Raw genomic sequence first — 27203 nt, 5'->3', positions numbered from 1 at the left:
TAATGTTAGTCCAAATTATCATTTTCAACACTTTACTAGCACACTTATTAGTTGAAATTTCAATAAAATTTCAATAATATAAGTAAGTTGTATTAAAAAGTTGAACGGTAATATATATCACAATTTATTAATGTCCTTAAATAAAAAAAAGTAATTAATAAACTTATACAAAATATAAGTAAGTTGTATTAAAAAGTTGAATGGTAATATATATTATAATTTATCAATGTCCTTAACATGCTATGATAAAGAAAAAATAATTTAACCAATACTTTCTTTGAAGGAAATGAGTTAAACATGACAACATGTGCTTAAGATTCAATTGAATACATTACAATATGCAGAGTTAAATGGATCATCACAATGAAGAATCATGAAGGCAAAAAAAATTTCCAAATGGAAAAGAGCGAAAACAATACAATGTTGTTGGTTGTCAAGATCGAAGACATTCTATCTTTTATAACATAAATATTTCAAGAAAGAGGAAAACTCTACTGACAAAGCAATCACATGGTCAAGCAAAACATTGTGTATAACCATTGAAAGTAAATGTTGCATGAGGACGTGACAATCATCACAAAGGCCGATGATCTTAGAGTTTTCATCATCAATGCAACAAGATATCATACTTGAGTAACCATCTAGCATCTTCACATTCTTTAATGTATTAAGAAATATCCTTCTTTGTTCTCATGACATTGTAAATAATAAAGGAATACTATTTTAATTTTTATCTAGCTAAACGTCTTCTTTTATCCTTATATCTTTCATATTGTTTTTTATTAAAATACATGTCAAACATCATTATCAACTATGACATTTTAGTTAAGTTGATATCCTATAATTCATCATTTGTTATCACATGAACTAGTCCATTGAAAAGAGAAAAAAAACAAAAACATGAGGACCAAACCAAACTCAAGCTCAAAAAATTCAATACAAACTTCTGAAAAAGGAACTAAACAACATGGAAGATATCTTTTAAATCTTGATGAACTTGAAAATGATTTTTTTTTTCATCTTCGAGTATTATATACAACAATTATCCCACATTCTTCTCAAGGTTATGACCTAAAAATTGTACTTCTAATAAGAAAGATTAAAAAATATGCTTTGTTTCTTCAATTGTTTTTCATAGGTTCCCTCTACTATTTGATTGAAGATTGCTATCAAAAGTTATGACATTAACCAATTCCATATTTTTTACACACTCATTGTTTCTTTCATTGGTTATTCCAATAGTAAACAACCATATGTTTTAACATAAGGCTATATATGTGTCGAGTAACTAGTATCTTATATTTAAATACTTTCGTTTTGCATGTATTAATTTTAAGATACTTGTTATAGAACCCAAATCCTTCTTAGTTATGGTTTTTTTACTTAATGTGACAATCATCCTTTGATTATTTTATGCAATTGTTTATTGTTTGTCAACTCTTTTTTTTTTTCACTTCGTACAAACGTGAAGTAAAAGAAAGTATGACACAAATCACAACTAGTTTTCAACGGAAATTTGTCCCAAGTCAGATAATTAACACAATCCAACCAATATACAATATATGAGTTAATCGTATGCAAGAACAACATAATGACGTGCAACTCCTAATAGTTGAAAAAAAATACTTGGATCCCACTAACATAGATGATGATCATAATTGAGCCTCTAGATAACAATACGTTGATCACAAAATATCTATAGTCAGTATGGGACAACCAACTTACAGTTTTATCGACACAAGTTCATAAATATACATTTAGACTTTTGAAAGGTATTACAAATTGTACATTCCAGAAGTTAAAATTCTTCTGTATATAGTGTTTCAGTTGCACAATCTGGAAGCCAAGTTCAAAATTGTAAACTAGAGAAAAACTTCAAAACAAAAAAAAATGAGAAACTTATCTATCCAAACTTCCCTTCCTTCACAATTCTCACTTCACACAATCTTGTGACAATATTCACTCTACGCTTCAAGCATCATCACCACAAACATGAAGTGTGTAAAAACACTCAACAAACAACAACACAACATCAAAACTACAATCCCCATCTGCTGTCAAATTTAATACCACAAGGGCAGACTTGGAGAATTTATGGTGGTGCACACGGTGATTATATGGGTGCAAAAAGAAAGGCACATGGAGGAATAGTATGTATCTCATTTCGTCCTAAAGATGTCAATTTTCGAGGTCTAGGTCATCAATAGATTATGCTTTTTACATCTCCATCACTATTAGCAAAATACAAACAAAGAATATTAAGATTTGACGTAATACGTTATGCATAACGTATTGGATATTCCTTTATGTGTAGATGAAATATACATGAGCATAAAACAAGATACTCATCGCATGTTAATTCACGAATATCAATGTTCAATATGACATCAATCACATTATCAATTTATTATTAACAGTCTTACTTTTTCTTTCCTTCTTTTCTACCTTGTGCCTATTACTTCAACAAAGTAAAACAAATGAAATAGATGTTAGTAAAGTTGCTTACCAATTACAATAACCAGAAACTTTGCACTTTATTCACTTTTGATATGTAGTGACCTAAAACACGAAAGAACGAACCCCAATGACGCAACCAATGCCACCAGGTACCCAGCTATGGTTCCGTAGCTAACAGAAATTGGCCATTCCTACAAATTAAGATGAAATATAACTTAATGCTATGAAACAACAAATTAAATTAACTATTTCATTTGTGTTAAAATAAAAGAAAGAGGCATGGGTTGAATCCCTAACGTGTGTAAAGTACATAGGATTATGTATTTATGAATAAGAAAATAAAAAGAGACGGGTTTAAGCCTGTTACATCTAACAATATGAAAACTATTAAAACTGGTATTTAATCAATTTATACAACTATAACAATCTTATAGGTTTTGGTTTGGTTAATAATCATGGTATCTTGAAAAAGATAGATGATAAGAACTTAAGAACTCAAAGAACTCACCTTGAAAAGCTAACTATTATAGGAATAAACCAAAAACTCATATACTTTGCCAAACATATCATATTACTTGCATGGGACATAGACATTCCATAATACCCAAATTCATATTGTAGCATGGTTCACAAGAGTTAGCATCTGAATGACTTCACTCTACAACATTGGTAGAATAGTTCATCTTAGATAGACTTTATTGAAAACCTACAATCTGCTTTGTGTTATATCTAGTTTCTAGATATGACCTTTCTTTTTCTTTTCTCTTTCCTCTCATCCATTGTATTTAAACTACCAATGTCATTATATATATGAAAACATAAGCGAGGGGAATCAAGCTCCCCATTCATCTCTATTATTTTGTATTCATCTCAAGTTGGTATCAGGTTGATCCCAGTGTACTTGTTTTGAGGCTGTCCATCCTTATCCTTCATTGTTGTTGTACGATGCACACCTAGTTTGCTTCATCTCATTGACATAACACATTTCCATTGTGTTTTATTGTCATTTGTTGTCTACCGTTGGTGACCCCCGTTTTTTCTTTGATGACCACCAGATTTGGTGTCTCGTCATGCGACGTCCAACCATCTTGGCCACATCCTCTGACTATTTTCCACATGCAACTTCTTTGTTTGTTGTAGCTTGACATATCAAAGCCACACACCGCGTTCCCCTCACTGGAGCATCTTCACGTCTCCCTTAATAAGTGTACTGATAGGCCCTCCCAACATAGACCGAGTGAACGGTTAACAATGCCGCCCTACAAAATGGCAATCAGTACCGAGGCCGCTCGAGCGCCACAAGGCCGAGCGTTCACCCATGTTGAGTACCAAAGTCGAGCGCCCACCCAGGACGACTCGCATAACACAAGAGCCGGACGTCTATCTAAACTAGCACATCCGCCCAAGATTGGACGAGCGTCCAATTACTCAAGAAGAGACGTCCGTCCAAGATGGCATGTCCATCCAAGATGACGAGCGTCCACCCGGCATAGGACGAGCGTCCAAGCATTCAAGAAGGGACGTCCAAGACGGAACGTCCGTCCAGAATGATACGTCCGCCCTAAGACGGCAATCATGACGAACGTCCACCCATTTGGACGTCCACCCAAGATGGCATGTCCGCTCAAAATGACGAGCGGCCACCCGTGTCAAGCACCAAAGACCGAACGCCCAAATAAACAGTAGTCCGAGTTTGCATGGATCCAGCGGTTTTCCAAAATGACGCCCATCCAGGCACGGACAACCCCTTCGCACAATAAAAATTACGCTCGGGCTTGGGGGGCTTATGTACTGATAGGCCCTCCCAACATAGACCGAGTGAACGGTTAACAATGCCGCCCTACAAAATGGCAATCAGTACCGAGGCCGCTCGAGCGCCACAAGGCCGAGCGTTCACCCATGTTGAGTACCAAAGTCGAGCGCCCACCCAGGACGACTCGCATAACACAAGAGCCGGACGTCTATCTAAACTAGCACATCCGCCCAAGATTGGACGAGCGTCCAATTACTCAAGAAGAGACGTCCGTCCAAGATGGCATGTCCATCCAAGATGACGAGCGTCCACCCGGCATAGGACGAGCGTCCAAGCATTCAAGAAGGGACGTCCAAGACGGAACGTCCGTCCAGAATGATACGTCCGCCCTAAGACGGCAATCATGACGAACGTCCACCCATTTGGACGTCCACCCAAGATGGCATGTCCGCTCAAAATGACGAGCGGCCACCCGTGTCAAGCACCAAAGACCGAACGCCCAAATAAACAGTAGTCCGAGTTTGCATGGATCCAGCGGTTTTCCAAAATGACGCCCATCCAGGCACGGACAACCCCTTCGCACAATAAAATTATGCTCGGGCTTGGGGGGCTTATGTACTAACAAGACCTCCCGGCATAGACCAAGCGCCCAGCCATCTAGTAGATGGGACGTTCGCCCAAGAGTGGAACGTCCGCCCAATGTGGAACGTCCGCCCAAGAGCTGGACGTCCGCCCAAGAGCTGGACTTCCGCCCGAAACGGGACGTTCGCCCAAGAGTGGAACGTCCGCCCAGTGTGGAACGTCCGCCCAAGAGCTGGACGTCCGCCCGAAACGGGACGTTCGCCCAAAAGTGGAACGTCCGCCCAGTGTGGAACGTCCGCCCAAGGAGTTGACGTCCGCCCAAGGAGTTGACATCCGCCCAAGAGATGGGACGTTCGTCCAAGATGGGACGTTCGCCCATTCACTGAACGTCCGCCCAAGAGCTGGACGTTCGGCCAATGATGGGACGTCCGCCCAAAGATTGGACGTCCGCCCAAGGAGTTGACGTCCGCCCAAGGACTTGACGCCCACCCCGGGTAACTTCCCTGACCGACCACCAATCCCAACCGATCCGCACTTAGTTGCGCTAATGACACAATAAAGTCCTTAATGAAGATTAAGGTATTATTGGGCCGTTCCGAGGCCCCCAAAAGGTAAAAGCCCATTACAAACTCACTATAAATAAAGGTCTCAGGTATGAACTGAAAACTGAACTGGATAACGATGCATACACGCATCACAATCGCTCTGTCATATTACTGACTTGAGCGTCGGAGTGCCTTTAGCAGGTACCCGGCCCCTCCCCAACTGGGAGGTTGGAGCAGCGCCGAGGAGAGGGAGGACGCCCGCCCAGCTTGGAGTGAGGAACAGCACAGAAAGCGTCCGCCCAGTTTGGAGTGAGGAGCAGCACAGGAAGCGTTCGTCCGGTCAGTACTGTTCGCGTTCGTCCGTCATCGAACGTCCGCCCGTCCGCTGGAGAGAAAGCGTCCGCCCGTCCGCTGGAGAGAAAGCGTCCGCCCGCCCGACTCGACCACTCGGAGACGTTCGTCCGATTCTGAAATTTGTTTCCGTAGGGTCCGGCCGGATCCAGCCGAAACATTTCCGTCCGCTGGAGAGAAAGCGTCCGCCCGTCCGCTGGAGAGAAAGCGTCCGCCCGCCCGACTCGACCACTCGGAGACGTTCGTCCGATTCTGAAATTTGTTTCCGTAGGGTCCGGCCGGATCCAGTCGAAACAATAAGGTTTTCCAAATTCCATGCCCATGTTTCGACCCCTATTTATGTTGTCTCAACCTTGGTTGAGAGGCTTATCTCTCCTTTGTCTCTCGAGCTTCATCCTCACTCATATTCCTGCTCCACCTTTGTTTGTTGTCTTTTGCAATTGGCATTGGTTGTGATATGCATGGTTATCGAATTGAGATTCGAATCGTGAATCATTTCAAATTTTTTAATCGTGATGCGAATCTGTTATGAATAGTAAGATACATGATAAAAAAATATGATATTTTTAAGTAAAAATAAGTGGTGTAAAAAATATTAAAAATTTCATATATTAGAATGAAGTCAAAATATTCAATTCATAAAACCAAAACATAATAACAATAATAAGATCCTATTTCCTATATTTAAATCTTACATCTTAATCTTACACTTTCATTCATCATCTTCAAGAAAAATGTCACTTAAGTCATATTATTCCTCTAATATAAGATTCTCTTGCAGCTCATATTCATCTTCATCCTCTTCCTCAACTTCTCAACCACCTTTTCAATTTCATTATCATTTGCTCTTATAGTAAACTTTCCCTTATATAAAAAAAAACAAATAATAATAACAATAATGCAGTGCAGTAAACAATACTTATTTTAAAATATTCATTGAAGTATTTGCAAAAGAATAATTTTGCATATAAGAAAAAATATAAGATAACAAATAAAAGGATATAAAGTTAAAATAAAAGATCATGTGATCTAAATTCTAGATGTTTCAGAAAAAGTGGTATTAGAATTAATGTGGATTAAAGTTGATGTGAATGAGCTGCTGTTCCAGAATCAGTTAAATATTATTAAAATCATAATATAGAAACTGTTACGTGACTGACCACGTAACTAGCCTTTCTACGTGAATGAACGAACGTAAAGAATCAAACTCCTTTGTTATTAATATTCAGGTGGTCACGTAATACAATTATTGACTGGGAGCAGGATCTCCTTCAGTCTCACGAGAGCATAACCTCTCTAACAGTATTCAAATACTAAATAAAAAACACACCCTAAGCTCTGGGTTCTTCCCTTGTTAATACTAATCCTTTATTCTAAAAAAGGTAGGGAATAATAATAATAATTGCCCCTTTATTAGAGTTATCTGGTAAGGATCATTCCATCCTTATCTTCTGTATTTATTATTGTAATCCTCTGCTGACCACGCCTGATCTTCTGCTCGTCATTTAGACGTACGTCGTCGTTTCCATTTGACCATGACGTTCGTCCATACTTAGGTTTAGGACGTTCGTCCTCGCCTCCCTTTGTTCAGGACGTTCGTCCTCCTCTCGCTGAGGACGTCCGTCCTCGCCCTGCTCGCTATGGGCGCTCGTCCTCATTTCTGGTCGTCCCTCTCGTTCGTCCTCCTCTCGCTGAGGACGTCCGTCCTCGCCCTGCTCGCTAAGGGCGCTCGTCCTCACTTCTGGTCGTCCCTCTCGTTCGTCCTCCTCTCGCTGAGGACGTCCGTCCTCGCCCTGCTCGCTATGGGCGCTCGTCCTCACTTCTGGTCGTCCCTCTCGTTCGTCCTCCTCTCGCTGAGGACGTCCGTCCTCGCCCTGCTCGCTATGGGCGCTCGACCTCACTTGTGGTCGTCCCGCACGTTCGTCCTTCCTATATCTTCTCCTTTCGTACACTCGCCAGGTCCTAACATTACCCACCCCCTGAAGATCAACCTTGTCCCCAAGGTTGAAGTCGGGATATTGATCTTGGATGGTGAGGGCATCTTCCCATGTCGCCCCATCAGAACCTCCCTCCTGCCATTCGATCAGGACCTCCTGCCGCTCGTCCTCCCCCTGTTGCACCTGCCTGGTGTCCAAAACTCTGACCGGTCGTGGAGATGGTCCCTCCATCTCTAAATCGAGGGGTAATTCCTGTTCGACCCGATGGTCCCCTACTGCCTTCTTCAACTGTGACGCATGGAACACGGGGTGTATTCGTGCCGAATCTGGAAGTTGCAGCTTAAAGGCGACTGCTCCCACCTGCTGAATGACGAGGAAAGGTCCAAAATAACGAGCGGCCAATTTGGATTGTACAATGGACGACACCGTACTTTGGCGATGAGGTCTAATCTTCAGATAGACCCAATCTCCCACCCCTACTTGGGACGGTCTCCTTGCCCTGTCGGCCTGCCTCACCATTAATTCTTGAGCCCGCGCGAGGTGGAATTTCAACTGGCGGAGAGCTTCATCTCGGGTCTGTAACTCTTGGTTGACAGCTTCCACTAATGTTTCCCCTGGGACGAACCTGTGCAGTGAGGGGGGCGGCCTCCCATAGACAGTTTCAAATGGGGTGCACTTGGCTGACTCCTGATAACTGGTGTTGTACCAGTACTCCGCCCAAGGTAATACGATGCTCCAACCCTTGGGTTGTTCGGAGCAAAAACATCTCAGATATCCTTCTAAGATCCTGTTGAGAACCTCCGTTTGCCCATCAGATTCAGGGTGATAGGCTGTGCTCATCTTCAGTTGAGTGCCTTGTAACTTGAACAGCTCCTTCCAAAAGTTACTCAAGAACAGTGGATCCCGGTCGCTTACGATAGATAGCGGCACCCCATGCAATCGGACGATCTCCTTCACGAAGATTTCGGCTATAGTGCGTGCGGAATAAGGGTGTTTTAAGGGTATGAAATGCCCATACTTGCTAAGGCGGTCCACCACCACTAACACAGCATCAAATCCTCTAGACTTGGGTAGTTTGACAATAAAATCCATGCTGATCTCTTCCCAAATGGCGTTGGGAATGGGTAACGGCTGCAGCAACCCTTGTGGTGAAGAGGTCAAGTATTTGTGTTGTTGACAGACCAGACAGCTGGCCACGAACTCGGTAACGGTTTTCTTCATTCCCACCCAATAAAGGGATTGGGCCACCTTGCGGTACGTTCGGTAAACCCCATGAGTGGCCTCCTGTGTGGGTGGTATGGAATTCGGCTATCAATTTGGGTACCCAGTTTGAGCGAGCTGACAGCACGAGCCTCCCTTTATAGTGTAAGCGTTCGTTTTCCAGCGTGAACGAGGGGTGGGAATTGGGATCCTTCTTCAAATCGTCAATCACCTTCTTCAACTCCTCATCCGCCTCGACTTCTTCCAAAATTTCCCTGAAATCTTGCCAATAAGGTCGAGTTACTACCGTTAATTCCTTCTCGTCCTGCAGCTCATCCTCGTTCTTGCGGGATAGGGCGTCCGCCACTTTGTTGGTTACCCCTGACTTGTACACAATTTCAAAGTCGTACCCCAGGAGCTTCGCGAGCCAGTTCTGCTGATTCTGAGTGGTGATGCGTTGCTCCAAGAGGTACTTCAAACTCCTCTGATCCGTGTGAACCACAAACCTTTGCCCCAATAGGTACGGTCGCCAGTGTTGTATGGCTAAAACCAGCGCCATTAATTCCTTTTCATATATCGATTTTCCTAACGACCCTTCAGATAACGCTTTGCTGAAGAAAGCTATGGGTTGTTTGCCTTGCATGAGAACCGCGCCAATACCCTTCCCGGATGCGTCACACTCAATGTGAAACGGCTGATCAAAGTCAGGCAGCGTCAAGACAGGAGCTGTCGTGATGGCCTTCTTCAGACTTAGCATGGCTGCTTCTGCTTGTTCCGTCCACGCAAACTGGCCCTTCTTAAGCAAGTCAGTCAATGGTCTGGCAATCTTCCCATAATCCTTCACAAACCTCCTATAATATCCCGTTAGTCCCAGGAATCCCCGCAAGGCCTTCACCGTCTTCGGTTTCTCCCACTCCATCACAGCCCGTACCTTGTCCTCGTCCATCTCTACCCCCTTCTCGGATATGCGGTGGCCCAAGTAACCTATTTGGGTTCTGCCGAAATCACACTTCTTCCTGTTGGCTACCCATCTATTTGTCACGAGCTCACTCAGCACCGTCCCCACATGCTCCAAGTGTTCTTCCCAGGTACGGCTATACACCAGTATATCATCAAAGAATACCAATACGAATTTCCGCAAATAAGGCTGCAACAGTGTGTTCATAGCGCTCTGAAAAGTGGCTGGTGCGTTGGTGAGACCGAACGGCATTACCATGAATTCATAGTGGCCCTGATGTGTTCGGAAAGCTGTTTTCTCCACGTCACCTGCTCCCATTCGTATCTGATGATAGCCCGACTTCAGGTCCACCTTTGAAAAGTATTTGGCCCCCCTTAGTTCGTCCAGCAACTCTTCTATCAATGGAATGGGGAATTTATCCGGTACAGTGGCTCGGTTTAATGCTCTGTAATCCACACAAAACCTCCAGCTGCCATCCTTCTTTTTGACCAATATTACCGGGCTAGAATATGGACTGGTGCTTGGCCTTATCACGCCTGCTTTTAGCATTTCCGCCACCTGTTTCTCAATCTCCCCCTTCATCATGTGGGGATATCTGTACGGTCTCACGTTCACGGGGTCCGTCCCTTCTTTTAAGGGAATTTGATGGACCATGCCCCTGTCGGGTGGTAATCCGTGTGGCTCATGAAATACGTCCGCGTATCGTTCCAATACCCGCCCCATGTCGAACGCCTGCTTCTTTGTTAATTCCGGACCGAACGTCTCTGTCTCAGGAACGTACGGTCTTTGCTCCTCCTTTTTTGTCTCCCCAAGCTCCCACATCAACAACCAAACTTCGACGTCCTTCATTTTGAGCAACGCGGCTGGTTCCACCAACCTCCTAGTTAATGTAGGGTCTCCCTGAATGGTCTTCTTGCGCCCTTCCTGAACGAACGCCATAGTTAGCTGCCCCCAATTTACTGTCACCTCACCCAGCTTTGCCAGCCATTCCACCCCTAGTATCACATCCACTCCGCCCAATTCGAACAAGTGGAACCGTTCCTTGATCACAACCTGCCCCATGTGGATCGATACTGCCTCACAGCACCCCATCGTCTCCTTTCTCCGTCCATCCCCCAAACTCACCCTATAGGATGGCGTGTCTACTACGGTTAATGCCAATTCGTTAACCAATTCCTTGCTTATGAAATTGTGGCTGGCACCACTGTCAATTAGAATCAAAACCTGTTTCATTCCTATCTGTCCATGCAGCTTCATAGTTCTGGGCTGAGTAAGCCCTCCAGCGGAAAGAGCAGATAGCTCCATTGATGCGAGTTCACCCTCCACTTCTTCTTCTCCTCCCGGATCCTCGTCTTCGGCCAATATTAGCATCCTCAGTCCCCTTTCTGGACAGCGGTGCCCCGGACCGAACGGTCCTCCACACTTGAAACACCTTCCCTCCTCCCTACGCTTGACGTACTCCGCGTACGGTAAGTCCCGCACGTTCCTGCCATGCGTGTTAGAGGACGTACGTTCTCCTTCTCTCCTTGGACCTCCTCCTCTTTCAAGGATACTCGTTCGGTTCTGCGTTGGACGGCCATTATCCACCCTTGCTACTGAGCCGCTCGGTTTCCCCCACACTTGCCCTTTGTTGGTGAATCCCCCGCTTGCCCTTGCTCCCCCTTGGAACGCCTCCACGTCCCTTGCTAGTCTCATGACGTCCATGAACTCCTTTGGGTCAAGCAACCTGAGGTGGTTACGAACGCTCTCCTGTAGTCCTGCCATGAAATACCCCATCAATTGAGCTTCGGGTATTTTCCCTGCTTGGCCCACCAATACCTCAAATTCTTGGATATAGTCTCCCACGGATCCTGTCTGTTTACAGGATGCCAGTCTCTCGAAGACCGTTCCTCGATTGTTGCCTCCAAACCGAACCACCAACGCCTCTTTTAGGCCGTCCCATGTTCGGTTCCTAGCCTTCTCCCTCCAAAACCGGAACCAATGTCCCGCTATTCCCTCCATGCTAACGTATGCCAGGCGCAGTTTTTCGTCCTCTGGTACCCCTTGTAGTGCAAAAAATTTATCCGCCCTATAAATCCAGTTCATAGGCTCACTGCCTTCGAACAAGGGTAACTCGACTCTCCTCTTCCAATGTGGCTGCTCCTCTCGGCGTCCACCGTCTACGCCGCCGTCCCTTTCGTCCTCGTCGTTCCTTCTCCCGTTGACGGAGCTCTGACTCCCATCCAGGTGTCTATCATCCCTTCGACCTTGCTCCCCTAATATCCTCACCAGTTCCTGGACTGCCGATTCCAGTCCACCCATGGAGATTTCTATGGTCTCCATCCTTCCCTCCATCGCGTTCATCCTTCCCTCCATGACGATTTCCTCCCTCCTCTAGGATCCGGCAGGTCGGACCAATTGTTACGTGACTGACCACGTAACTAGCCTTTCTACGTGAATGAACGAACGTAAAGAATCAAACTCCTTTGTTATTAATATTCAGGTGGTCACGTAATACAATTATTGACTGGGAGCAGGATCTCCTTCAGTCTCACGAGAGCATAACCTCTCTAACAGTATTCAAATACTAAATAAAAAACACACCCTAAGCTCTGGGTTCTTCCCTTGTTAATACTAATCCTTTATTCTAAAAAAGGTAGGGAATAATAATAATAATTGCCCCTTTATTAGAGTTATCTGGTAAGGATCATTCCATCCTTATCTTCTGTATTTATTATTGTAATCCTCTGCTGACCACGCCTGATCTTCTGCTCGTCATTTAGACGTACGTCGTCGTTTCCATTTGACCATGACGTTCGTCCATACTTAGGTTTAGGACGTTCGTCCTCGCCTCCCTTTGTTCAGGACGTTCGTCTTCCTCTCGCTGAGGACGTCCGTCCTCGCCCTGCTCGCTATGGGCGCTCGTCCTCATTTCTGGTCGTCCCTCTCGTTCGTCCTCCTCTCGCTGAGGACGTCCGTCCTCGCCCTGCTCGCTATGGGCGCTCGTCCTCACTTCTGGTCGTCCCTCTCGTTCGTCCTCCTCTCGCTGAGGACGTCCGTCCTCGCCCTGCTCGCTATGGGCGCTCGTCCTCACTTCTGGTCGTCCCTCTCGTTCGTCCTCCTCTCGCTGAGGACGTCCGTCCTCGCCCTGCTCGCTATGGGCGCTCGACCTCACTTGTGGTCGTCCCGCACGTTCGTCCTTCCTATATCTTCTCCTTTCGTACACTCGCCAGGTCCTAACAGAAACTTTCACAAAAGTGAGAGATTAAAAATACTGTGTAAGTGTGCTGTTGAGGTAGATTTAGAATATGTCTCAGTTTGAATTTGTTAGTATTCGTTTGAAATAGTGAGGGGTACATGCAAACATGTTCTCTTCTCCAACTTGTTTTCTTTTCCACTGCTGCCATCTCAGAATATTTTCATCTATCGTATAACCTTCTTTTTTTCTGTTCTTTACACTTCATTTCCCGTGTCATAAAGCATATGCAGTGTGTGTCACTTCGTGAAGTGTATGCATAGCTGAATCGGGTGTAACAAAATTGAATCGTGAATCATACAATTCCAATCCGATTCATGTCACAATTCAAGGCATAAAACGAGTCACATTCCGATATTTATCATGGTAGAAGAATTTTGAACCGAATCGCGATACGTATTGCGATTCATATGATTCTAACTATATGAAAGTACGGCAGGTTCTCCTATGGACAGAAGCTTTTCTACAAGATCTTGTATTTTCATTGGAGGAAATATTATGTCTTGGAAAAGCAAGAAACAAAATGTTGTCATCCGCTCTACAGTTGAACTTGAGTATAGTGTAATTGGCATCTCTCCTTTGTGAACTTGTATGAACAAATGAAGATGTATTATGATAATCAAGTTCCTCTCCAAATTGCTTCAAATCTAGTATTCCAGGAGAAGACTAAACACATAGAAATCGATTATCATTTTATTTAGGAAAAGAGGTTGTCCAAAGAAATATGTACTAGGATTGAATTTATTTGTTCGAAGGTTGGGACATACAATTTCTATGCTCTTGCTTAAGGAGAGAGTGTTAGAAAAGGTCATATTAAATAGAGTTTATTGAAAAGTTGATATGTGCTTTATCCTATGCCTAGGTTCTAGATATGACCTTTTTTGTTCTTACAATTTTCCTCTCATCCATTGTATCTAAACTATCAATATCAATACAAATGTGAGAACCTAAGAAAGGGGAATCAAGCTCTCTAATTCATTTTCTGTTCTTCAAATTCCTATCATAGCATCGTTCAACAGAGTCAGCTTCTCAATGACTTTTACACTATAACACTTTACTCAATGACACTTTCACTTGTTAGAACCCTATGTGGGTATCTCTTTCCAAGAAACTAACAACTAGATTTGGCACCACCAATTAATTCACACCCAAGCACATTGGGTCTATCTTCAAAAGCTAACTACTAAGGGAAAACCAAACAATCAAATACTGCACTGAGTATTTTATAGTATTTATTGGACTGGCATTCCATGATACCCAAATCCCTATAAATAAACAAAACCAAACAGAAAAACAAATGAATTTGACTCAATATCTTAAATTACAATATTTCCACATTCTAGATTTAAGTATATTTACCTTCCTCGCAATAGTATTATAAACAGGACAAAAAAGAAATATTCTCAAAGGGCTTGACAGTTGTTGTCTCTCATGCTAATGAAAATTTTCCACTCCCAAAACAAACCTTGAAGCAATGTTGTCAAAATCATCATATACCATAATTTAGTCATATCCCAAATTGATATGGGATCTCCAACATATCTACTCAAGTTGAAGACTAGACATCTCAAGTGTGGGACTATATATTTGGGAGTGGTTCAACAACATGATAACGATTGACATGATAGACCCAATAGATCTACTAAGGCTAGCTCTGATACCATCATAGAAAACGAACTTTAAATCCAACTCAATGTCACAAAACTGACTTACAAGACACCCACCAACATTTTATAAGTGGATCATAGCTTTAGCCGATATGGGATCTCCAATAAAGTACAAACTGGATAAAATGTTAATACTTATAGTAAAAACAAGTGAAGAGGTGAAGAGGTTGTGCATAGAGGCTTTTGAAATAACATGAATTTGGTAAGAATTGGTCTTCCTATTTGCTTAACAAAATTGTCAATGAATTTAAAGACAAAGCACTATAACAAAGAAATCAATTACCTGCCATGGCCTCTCCCAGTCAAGTGGCATTGGCCAAGCCCCAAACCAAGCCCCAATAACTGCTCCATGAGCTGGTAAACAAATCAAGTACTCTATAGATCCATTTGGCCTAAAAATATCATAAGAATAACAATAATGTAACTAAAAGTAAATAATTGAAGGACCAAATAAACCCAACACTATAAAAAAAGTATTCAACATACAACATTAAATATATTCATCAAAATCCCAATAAAGAAACTTCATACGAACAAACATGTTATGAATAAGAAATTATTAGCCAAAAGAAACCTACTTTGTTTGAGCAAATATACGTCTCCAATCAGCCCATGATGAACCAAGAACACATGATGCTGGAACTGTCTGAAATAACATCAAATATGAATTTATAAAGTACACATAAACATGGGACCACAATTTAAAAAATGTTCATCCCAACAAAAGTTGTAAATTTGCAATTCATTCACGGAAAAGGAAGAGGACTAAATAAGTAACCTTTGAAAACTAATTTCAAAACTTGAAAATATAAATTTAGTGGGTCATAATAATTGAAATGGTGTTTGTGTTAAGAATGGTGACAAGACCAAAATGAAGTGGAAATGACCTTACAGGTCTATTATAGGAGGAACATAGAGGTTAAAATGTAGTTAGTTGTAACTGTCAAGAAAAAATACAAGTCAGGCCATTACAAGATGCAGTGTTATCAAATTTCAGCCATGGCGGAAACTGGTGACAGCTTCCCAACAAGGTGGTGGCGAAGCTGGTTTTCCATGACGACTTTTTGCATGGCTGCTGGCGGTGGTGGAATGGTGATGGCAAAAAAGTGAAGTGGATAAAGAGATAAGCAGCAGCAAGTGGAAGAGAAAATGCAGCAGCAGCTGGGAGAAGAGGCTAGGAGAAGACTGATAACGGATTTGTGGGTGGCCGATATTTTTTGATATCTGATATTGCTAACATTGATAAGACGCAAATCTTATTCTCATAATTTGGCCATTCGCACCCAAGTTTGATCATGCCAAACAAGAAACTTTTGGTTTGTCTAATATAAGCTAAATAGTGAAAACAAGTATTAGACAAAAACAAAAGACAGTATTAGATCATGAACAAAGAACAAGTTGTTGACAAGATGCAAGTCAACCTTAAAGTAAAAACCACAAGATCAGACTGCACAATAGACACATGTTAAACAAGGACAAGGGAGTGACACTAATGCATCAAACTTAAGAAGTGCTAATTGCCTATGTTTAAACTAGACGTCCATGCCATCAAAAGACATATTGCTCTACTAGAAGATCAAATCAGCAGAAGCAACTCTTACAAGACAAATATACAAAAGACATGAAATGTCTCGTCCAAACACCATACATGTTCAAAATAGACATAGCAAGCACAATTACATGCATGCTACGCTAGGTGTTAAAGTAAAAAATAGATTCTTAAAAGCACAAAGCAAAAATTGATCTTTCACAAGTCAAGAAGAATAGACACACTTCTCAAGTATCTTGTACTAGACCCATCTTTATGATGTCACACCGCCTAATCTCTATGAGTTGATTATGAATGCCTTCCAAGGAAAATTCTTACAAAAAGTACCATTCATCAATATGCATAAAATTACCTCCTTTTGAGGATCAAGATCCTTTACAATGGCTGGCAAAAGTAGAATTTTTTATTTTCAAAATGCAATAAATCAAACTTACAGAATGCTTAAAGTTGGCCTTGATCAACATGGAAGGTGATGTTGTACATTGGTTTCAGTATTGGCAACGAAAAACCAAGAATCTTTTTCGGAAGGATCTTTCAGAGGCTTTGACGAGGAGATCTAGAAACAGTGGTAGAGGCAAAAGTGATCATATTAATTGATAGTGGAGCCAACTATAATTTCGTGTTCACTAAATTGGTAAAATAGCTAGGTCTCTAAATTGAACAATACACAACCTTACTATGATTTGGGGATGGCAATAAAAAATCTACTCAAGTTACAAAAATTTGGAGCTCTATTCTTATGAGATGAAAGATATGTTTTTTCCTAGTTCAAATTAGGAGAAGTGGATGTGATTATTGGAGTAGCAAGGTTAGTGACTAAGGGGAGGAAAAGGTAAATTGGAAGGAGTTACTAGTGTCTTTTATGCATCAGTGTCAAAACATTATTATTAGAGATCCCAGTCTATCCAAAACTCTTATTTCTTCCAAATCTCTAAGGACTGTGGATAGAGATAGTGACGTTAGTTCTATAGGAATGGAAAAATACATATCATATAGCAAGAGTTGTCTAGAGAAAGCAACTATAGGAATTGTTGCTTGAGTTTTCTGAGGTTTTTTTAGAAATAAAAGACATTACACCTACTAGAGATATTGATCATTAGATTCCCATTAAAGTTGGAGTAGACCCTCTGAGTGTGAGATCATATAGATATCATCATTTGCAGAAGAATGAAACGAAGTCATAGGTCACAAATATGCAAGTCTCAGAGAGTTATAGGCTACAATCTGGAAACTTCTACAATTGCATTAAATGTATGTTGTACATGATCAAGAATAACAAGTAGCACCTGACAAATGGATGGGGTTTTCTTTACCTTGTAAAAGACTAAGCTGACGCCTAAGGAGCAAACAAGTTCTCAAACAGATACGAAGTGGAAACCATCCAATTTTAATTATCGTATAGTAGAAATAACTAATAAGTTGAAGATTTCACAAATGGTGGCTTTTTTTTTCTATTGAAGTATAATGTCTTTATTTTATTATTAATATTTATGTTAGGGTTTTGTTAAGGGCTTCCCGCCCTTTTATCTTTCAGAACTACTGTCTTCTATAAATACAGTAGTAAGTTGTATCAGACTTGCTTAATCAAAATATAAGACTTTTCATTTTCTCTCAACTTCAAGTTGGTATCAAGAGCCAGACCCTTGTGTCTTCTTCGTCTATCGTCGACGACATCATCTCTCTGTCATTTTTGTTGTTCGCTCTTCTGTTCGTCGCTGTCACCGCCTCCGGCGAAGTCAAGGGTTAGGTGCGCCTTGAGAAGCGCAACCAACCCTGGTGGTCTCTTCCTCCGAAGCCTCCACACCAGACGCGACACGTCGCTTCTTTCCGGTCCGTCCGCCGGCGCCACTGTTCAAACAGTAAAAATGATAGGTTTCTGATTAAGAAACCTAATCAAGAACCCTCTAGTTCACCTCTCAGAATAGAAAGATAACAAGAATGGAAACAATTTTGTGTATTATTCACAAAAGAATTCTCTGTACACTTACAGAAACAAGGGCGTAACCCCTTTCACAGGACAAAGCCTGTTAATCAATCAACTACCAAAAGTCCTTCTCTTCCTAAACACCCAACTATTTATACAACCGTTATTCCCATCCTTCCTAACTGTAATAAGCAGTTAGGTTATTTAACTAAGTAATTCTCTTCCTTCTCTCATAAACTCTGCATCTCTTCTCATTCCTATCATTGCCCTCTGCCTGAAGTTCAACCTTGCCCCCAAGGTTGAAATCGGGGTACTGTTCCCGAATAGCAACTTCCTCTTCCCATGTTGCCCCGTCTTGTCCTCCTTCCTGCCATTCTATCAACAGTTGTGGCACTTCCTCTTCCCCTTTCTGTGTCAATCTCCTTCCCAGAACCCTCACCGCCCAAAATGATGGTCCATCGGCCTGCAACTCTGGAGGCAATTCCTTCTCCACTCTCTGTTCTCCTATTGCCTTCTTTAATTGTGAGACATGAAAGACAGGATGGATGTGTGCTGTCTCGGGTAATTGAAGCTTATAGGCTACCTCTCCCACTTGCTGAATCAACTGAAACGGTCCAAAATACCTGGCCGCTAACTTCGGGTGAAGTCTGGTGGGCATGGAAGATTGTCGATGGGGTCTTATCTTCAAGTAGACCCAGTCACCTACTTCAACATTCGCCGGCCGCCTTCCCTTGTTGGCTTGTTTTACCATTAACTCCTGTGCCCTCTCTAAATGGAACTTCATCGGTCTCAAAGCCTCATCTTGGGTCTGCAACTCTTGGCTCACCGCTTCCACCAGTGACTCTCCAAGTATAAATCTTTGAAAGGATGGAGGTGGCCGCCCATAAACCGTCTCAAACAGGGTGCACCTGATTGCTCCCTCCTGATTGCTCCCTGATAGCTAGTATTGTACCAATACTCAGCCCAGGGTAAAACTGTCATCTATCCTTTCAGTTGTTCCGAACAAAAACACTAAAGATATCCCTCCAATACACGGTTTAAAACCTCCGTTTGTCCGTCTGACTCCGGATGATATGCAGTTAGGTTATTTAACTAAGTAATTCTCTTCCTTCTCTCATAAAATCTCCATCTCTTCTCATTCCTATCAAAAAAAGAAAAGAATATCCAGACAAAATGCAAAGTATCACGAAGAAAAAAAGGGCAGAATAATATATGAGACAAATTGATAGGAACTTTGATACTATTGAGTGTCTAAGTCCTATATCGAGTAGTATGATATGTTTGGTGGAGTATTTAAGTGTTTGGTTCTTCCTTCCTTAATGGCTAGTTTTAAAGACTGGCTCCCCCAAAATTTTTGGGTGCTTATCACATGTCCAATAAAAAACATCAAAACAATCTCCCAGAAGCTGTAATTGCTACAGAACAGAAATGAAATAGTCACTTACCGTGAATACCGACATCATGAGAGCCCAATTTATAGTCTTCGGAAGATACCTGTCTCAAGTAAAATTGCAAAGTCAAAACATGCTCCGGTTATTTGTGGTGATCTTCAAAATAAAAAATGAAAAGCTATTTTTAATTACATAATAGAAGAGGCAACAAATTAAAGATAACACAACTTGTCTCGCTTTAAAGGAACAATAGTAATTACAACTAATCCTTTTTCTCATCAACAACGACCTTATGTTACAAAAAAAAACACTGTACTGTGATGTAACTACTTTAACATACTGAAATTTAACAGGCGCCCCCAAAGCGATAGCTCCTAAAAAATTCAACAATGCCCCTGCAGAATAAAAAAAAAATATTAGAATGAATAAAAACAAATTTTCATGAAGAAGATTTATTAGTAAAACTAACTTAGGCTAAAACGCCATTTGAGTCCCTGAAAGTGTAATCTGCAAATCACTTTGGTCCATTATTAAAAAAGTTGTGACTCGTAAGAAATATTACCTTATACGTGTAAGAATTAGAGATTTATTTAATATTTTCAAGTCTCATTTGAGTGTGCTTAATTTGAGAGACTGTGGTATAGAATTTCAATTTCAAGGACCAAAACAGTGTTTTACCAAGACAAACTTTGATCCTCGTCTTTAACAACTTACTATACTAAGCCTGAAATTGAAAAATGCATCATCAAAAAGGGAAAAAAGAAGTTTAGACTCACCTACAGGCACCCCAAGAACACCTCTTCCAACAGCTCTTAGGTACTGCAAAGAATAGAAATCGCAAGAAAACAACATTAAAACTTAGAATATCCCCAGAAATCGGAGAATTACTCGGTTTCTGAGAAATTAAGGAGCACGAATTACCGAGCATTGTTGGGGATTTTGTCGATATCGACTGTATAGAAGGATCACGATCGGGAGCTCTACAATCTAAACGACGCCATAGAATGAGAAAATGTGAAAGAAACAAAGAAAAAGTGAACGAAAATTTTACAGAAAAAACGAATTGAAAGTACCGAGATGAGGAAGAGTGTGAGAGAAGAATGAGAAACGATGTCGATGGAGAAGACAGTGTTGGCAGCCCAAAATGCGAAGGCCAGACCAACGACGCACAACGCGTTTACTATAAAAGCCTCAGAAACTGAGATTGAAGGTGACGCTTCCACGGCTGAGGCTTTCGACGCCGTCGTTTTCCTGCTGCTTTTCCGGCGATCCATCGAAGAAGATCTTCGCAAATTGAAATTTTGAATCGAATTGAACCAGGAAATGCTGTGACTTCTCCAAGCACCTCTTAAAATTCTCCCTGTAACTCTAAACTCGTAATGCCAAAACTATCCTTGTAAAAAAAATTCTCTTTCCTATAATAACCCCATTCACCTACTTTTACTCTCACATTTCTTTAACTTATCATCGCAACTCCTAGCTCCATTTTGTTCTCCAATCCCAGCACCACAACTTACTTTGTTGATGCTCTTGTGAGTTACTTAATAACACTAGCGTTTGTTCATACACGTCTACACTACAGATTCATTCACTCCAAGATTACAAGGTATATATTTGTTTAGATATCTTCGTTTACATTTCATTTTAAATTATTAGAACAGTGTATATGAACTTAGAAATTGAGGATATAGGAGTAGGGTTATAGATTTGGAGAAATAGGAGGGAATTTCGAAATAGATTTTATGAAATTTTGAAATTTGATTAAAGGATTATCAAATTTATTAATTGGATTTCGATTGATAAAACTTTTTAACCGTACGTAAGTATTTATATATTTTTTTAATTTTACTTATTTATTTGTGTTATAGTTTTGTTTATTTATTCTTTTTAAATTAGTTACTTTTTACTTGTATTGGTTTTAATTTGTTATGAATTTGTTTGTTATAAAAATTATAAGAATGAGAAGTTTATTAACATATCTGACTAAGTTTTTCACAATGTTAAGGCAAAATGAGACTTATAACATCTGCTGGTGAAAGATATCTTCTTGAAAAAGTTGAAACATTAAGTTATTTTGATTTTCATGAGGAGTAAGAGAATTTTATTGAGGAGAGATGATGTTGTTCAATAATAACATGAAGTAATGATATATTATTATTGACGAGCTATATTCATCATGTTGCATTTGTGTTATTGTAAGGTCATGTTAGTTAAGTAGTTGAATTTTATTTTATTTTTTTAATTTTAATGGTTGATGAGTTATTTGAACTTTATATCCAATTGTTTTGTTTAGAACTAAGAGAAAATCGACTTGGTCTGACATGGAAAAAAATTAAACAAATTTAGAACATGTCATTTGGTTGTTCAAAATTTTGTATGAATTCTAGTTTGGTGCCTCTGTGCAATATTTCTTACTGTTATGCCGATAAAGGATTGATATTGACATTCGTTGAGAGATGACATAAAGAGACAAACTCTTTTCATCTCCTTGTTGGTGAGATAAACGTCATACTAAATTATGTGTCTACGCTGCTACATCTGCATATAGTGAGATAATTATGTTTGAACGAAGTCCTATACTATGAAGCGACTCGGGATATGATCTTCAACCTATTAGGCATGGATTGGCAAGTGCTACATCTAAGCTGAGATAATGTTGTGGTCCCCAAGTTAGATTGAGTTGGTTAAAAGAATTATATAACTGTTGTGAGAACCAATTAAAATGACACACCAAAAGCATAACATGATATCAGTGGGATTAATATTTTCTAAAGACACTCATACAAAGTAAGAAACAGAAGAAGAGTTTGATATTTCATTCACTTAACAAACTTGTGCATTTCAGTGCATTTTAGAGTTGCCCTTTTTTATAGGCTACAATTATAATATAATAATAGTAAATGTTTCCTAACTACAAAGAAAGCTACACCACGTGATTTGTCAGCAACTTTTCAGTTTTGAGCTTTTCCGTAAACGGTGCCTACAACTTTGTTGCCTCCTAATAAACCAATGAGAATTGGAAGCTTTCAGATGAGGTATTATATGGTCCAATAAAAGGATGCGGTGCATATACTTGATTTATTTCTGACATTGCCTCCCTTAAATCAAGTTTCTATCATTCCAAGCATTTTCTTCAACTTGTAAAATAACTCAGTTTTCAGTGGCTTTGTAAAAATATCTGCAACTTGTTCTTCAGTTGGAAGATATTCGATTACTACTTCTTTCTCAGCTACTAGTTCTCGGATCTTGTGAAACCGAATGTCAATGTGCTTGGATCGTCCATGAAAAACTGGATTTTTGGATAGTGCAATTGCAGACTTGTTATCACAATGTATTACTGTAGGAGTATCTTGCTTCTGATGCATAGCTTCAAGCATCCTTCTCATCCATATTGCTTTTGTAGCACAACTTGTTACAGCTATATATTCTGCTTCGGCTGTTGAGAGTGCAATTGTTGGCTGCTTCTTTGAGGACCATGATACAACTCCAGTGCCTAGATGAAACGTGTATCCCGACGTGCTTTTCCTTGTTTCAATATCTCCTGCCCAGTCACTATATGTGTATCCAACCAGCTTTACATTAGAATTATTAGCATAAAAAATCCCCTCAGTCAGAGTACCTTTGATGTATCTGAGAATTCTTTTTGCCCCTTGTAAATGACTTGCACGTGGCTCTTCCATGAATCTACTGAGCAATCCTACTCCAAATACAATATCTGGTCTAGTGGCAGTTAAGTATCTCAGACTTCCAATCAAACTTTTGTAGTATGTTGAATCAACCCTTCTTTCATCACTATCTCTTTTCAATTTCAACTTTTCCTCAACAGGTATTGATATTGGCTTTGAATACTCCATTTTGAATTTCTTCAAAATGTCTGTAGCATACTTCTTTTGAGATATAAAAATTCCATCATTCTGCTGAACAACCTCAATGCCAAGAAAATATGACATTAGACCCAAATCTGTCATCTCAAAATCTTGAACCATGGCCTCCCTGAATTCTACAATCATCTTTGGATTATTGCCAGTAAAAATTAAATCATCAACATAAAGGCATACTATAATAATATCATATGGATCAACAACTTTAATATATAAAGTGTGCTCAAATGGACATCTCTGAAATCCATGTTGTAAAAATAGGAATTAATCCTTTTGTACCACGCTCTGGGTGCCTGCTTCAAGCCATATAATGCTTTCTTTAATCTGTAGACTTTATTTTCTTTTCCTTTAATTTCATATCCTCCAGGCTGCTCAACATATACTTCTTCTTCCAAAGTACCATTCAGAAAAGCAGATTTAACATCCATTTGATGAATTTTCCAATTATTTTGAGCTGATAGAGAAATGAGCATACGAATTGTATCTAACCTTGCTAGAGGAGCAAATACCTCAAAATAATCAATTCCTGGCTTTTGTTTGTACCCTTTTGCTACCAACCTTGCTTTGAAACGATCAATTTCTCCACTGGGCTTGTACTTAGTTTTGTACACCCACTTCACTCCAATTGGCCTTTTGTCTGCTGGTAAGTCTGTCAGCTCCCATGTTTGATTCTTCTCAATGGCATGAATTTCTTCATCCATTGCTTTTCTCCAATGTTGATTATTTGACGCTTCTTCAAATGATACAGGCTCGCAATCTGCAAATAAGGCAAAATTGATAATTTCTTCATTAAATGGGTCATTGTCATTACCCACAACATAATCCTCTAATCTGGCTGGTAGTCTCCGTTGCCTCTGTGGTCTGCTTGATGTTTCTGGCTCATCAGGTGTTGAATCTACATGTCCATTCTCCTCTTCATAATTTTCTAGAATTGTTGTAGGCTTATTTTGGGATTTGGATGACCAATCCCACATTCCTTCTTCATCAAAGGTCACATCTCTGCTGATAATTACCTTCTCTGTCTCCGGATTGTAGAGCCTGTATGCCTTTGAATTTGTGCAGTAGCCAATGAACACACTTTTTTCTCCTTTATCATCGAGCTTCTTCCTTAGCTGATCTGGTACATGGGCATATGCTATACACCCAAAAACTTTGAGATGTCAAATTGATGGTCTCCTTCCGCTCCAGGCTTCTTCTGGTGTTTTCTCACAAACACTCTTTGTTGGACATCTGTTCAGGATATACACAGCGGTAACAACAGCTTCTGCCCAAAATTCTCTAGGCATTTGTTTTGCTTTTAACATGCACCTTACCATATCCATGATGGTCTTGTTCTTTCTTTCGGCAACTCCATTCTGTTGGGGAGTGTATCTGGTTGTTAGTTGATGATGAATTCCATGTTGCTCAAAATAATCTGCACAGACAAGATATTATTGACCTCTGTCTGTTCTCAATGCTTTAATCTTGCAGCCACTTTGTTTCTCCACAAATGCCTTAAATGACTTAAAGGCATCACAAGCATCTGATTTCTGCTTCAAAAAATGTACCCATGTTTTTCTGCTGAAATCATCAATAAAGGTAATAAAGTACTTACTACCACCATGTGTTGGGATTTCAACTGTGCATAAATCTGAATGAACAATCTCCAGTGGCTTTCTTGCTCTCCATGACTTTCCTGTAGGAAATGATTCTCTGTGTTTCTTTCCCAATTGGCAAGTCTCACACACATTCTTGGGAATATTTATAATAGGCAAACCAGAAACATATTCTTTCTTTGACAGATAGTTTAATCCAGAAAAATGAAAGTGTCCAAAGCGCATATGCCACAACCAATCATCATTTGGTATGATAGAACTCAAACAAGGATATTTTTCATGTTGAATTTTCAAAGGGAATAGGCGATTTGGAGTCATATTTACCTTGGCTATAAATCTTCCACTCTTGTCAATCAACGTGCAGTTCCCATGATGAATCTGCATGTTGTATCCTTTTTCTGATAGTTGTCCCATGCTTAATAAATTATGATGAAGACCAGGAGCATAAAAAACATCAGAAATGAAATTCTGTGAACCATCTTTCAAGCTAATCATTATTTGGCCTTTTCCCAAAATTGGAATATTGCTGTTGCCAAACTTAACAGTTGAAGTAACTGTTTCATCTAGCAAAGAAAATAATTCCTTTTTTCCACACATATGATTACTACACCCAGTATCTAAGTACCAGATATTTTCATCTTCTGAGAAGTTATTGCTTGTCAAAAATAAACTTTGTGGGTTATTAGAATTCTCACCAATATCCTCGTACTGATTTTCAGCAATGTTTGCTTGCTGTCGGAATTTGCAATCTGCTACTCTGTGGCCATATTTTCCACAGTGGAAGCAATTAACATTACTTCTTTCTTGATAACCACCTCTTCCTCTTTCTCGATGGGCAGGTACAAAACTATCTCCATATCTTCCTTGATTGTTTGGTCTCTGTGACATCCCAATTATATACATCATTCATATATAATAAAGACGTCATCATGCATAATATAGGAAAGCAGTCAAGAGTAATTTAAGGATTACAGTCATCCTCAGAATAGTGCGGAATTTGACAATACGATTATTGGAATCTCCCATGGAAATTACGGAAAATTTAAAACTTAAAATACACGCAAATGTAATTAAACGAGTCCACGAAATAAGAATTAGTAATGCTAGGTTGCAGCACTGCCGTCTCCATCAAGAGCTGCTCCCAAGGTATCCTCCCCGCCATCTGCTCCCATCCAAGTGGATGATCATCGCCGAATAACATATCCAAATTGGCACACAACACAAACAATGCAAGGGTGAGCTAGATATAAAAACATGTTATCTCCTAGCACAATTAATTCATGAAATCATTCATAGGTTCATATAAAATAACAATTAAAGCATACTCATTGATCCATATTCACACACTCCCATGACATGTAAACATTCATCCAAACATGGTAAACTGACATCACAAGACTTGTTACTTTATACCCTGACTTGTTCCTTTATATACCGACTCGTCCGGACTAGAATGATTACCGAGCTATGGCGGGTCTTGCACTCGTGGTGGCTTTATGAAATTTGGGCACTCCCGCCCTGGCACTACCGCCTTGTGGAACATTAGGCACTACCGCCTGGTGGAACATTAGGCACTCCCGCCTGGTGGAACATTAGGCACTCCCGCCTGGTGGAACATTAGGCACTACCGCCTGGTGGAACATTAGGCACTCCCGCCTGGTGGAACATTAGGCACTACCGCCTGGTGGAACATTAGGCACTACCGCCTGATGGAACTTTAGGCACTACCGCCTGGCCACAATCACGAGGTTAATCCGTTATCACTCACCTTGGGTCATGTGGAAGCACCCAAGACTAGGACCTCCTGCTACTCCTCACCACATGGTTCAATCCTCTCTACATGAGAAGAAAGACCATTGGAGCTTCAGGATGACCCCCAAAACTGAGCTACCATGTAATCATTCTATACAACCCCAAAATACCACCATGTATCCTCTCCTTGAGGATCATGGAATTACGTCCATGAATCATATTGTTACTTTGAAACTTAACCACAATTATGAATATTCAGATACCACCATATTATCACAACAAATCCAACATATTTCATACATTCACATATTTTCACATAAATTACATCAGAATATTCATTCTAAATATTTGCACATTTAATCCAACCGAAAAGCAAGGGAACTTATAGTCGAACACTATTTAACGGACCATCATTGGACTGAATAC

The 27203-nt window shown here is 40.5% G+C and overlaps 1 protein-coding gene across 2 annotated transcripts; it reads right to left on the bottom strand.

Annotated features, from left to right (window-relative positions):
* Nucleotides 1-1658: 1658 nt before the first annotated feature.
* LOC148195312 (PIGF/3-ketodihydrosphingosine reductase fusion protein-like) lies at nucleotides 1659-21124 on the bottom strand. 2 transcript variants are annotated; one of them, XM_088094461.1, is made up of 9 exons: nucleotides 20623-21117; nucleotides 20471-20536; nucleotides 20326-20368; nucleotides 19890-19944; nucleotides 19604-19652; nucleotides 15264-15331; nucleotides 14969-15077; nucleotides 2507-2648; nucleotides 1659-2231 (listed from the first exon to the last, which is right to left on the bottom strand). In XM_088094461.1, the coding sequence occupies exons 1-8, from the start codon at nucleotides 20821-20823 to the stop codon at nucleotides 2535-2537; spliced, it is 705 nt and encodes a 234-aa protein (XP_087950587.1). In that variant the 5' UTR covers nucleotides 20824-21117; the 3' UTR covers nucleotides 1659-2231; nucleotides 2507-2534. The 2 variants fall into 2 exon arrangements, with proteins under 2 accessions (XP_087950587.1, XP_087950588.1); XM_088094462.1 differs by lacking the exons at nucleotides 1659-2231; nucleotides 2507-2648 and adding an exon at nucleotides 6376-6552 and having other exon boundaries at nucleotides 20623-21124.
* Between the last annotated feature and the right edge of the window lie 6079 nt (nucleotides 21125-27203).

Source organism: Vigna umbellata, chromosome 7 (assembly GCF_029865625.1).
Source record: "Vigna umbellata cultivar VRB3 chromosome 7, Vumbellata_1.0, whole genome shotgun sequence".
Taxonomy (NCBI): Eukaryota; Viridiplantae; Streptophyta; class Magnoliopsida; order Fabales; family Fabaceae; genus Vigna; species Vigna umbellata.
The sequence above is the reverse complement of the archived record's forward strand: the minus strand, read 5'-3'. Positions and strand labels throughout refer to the sequence as shown.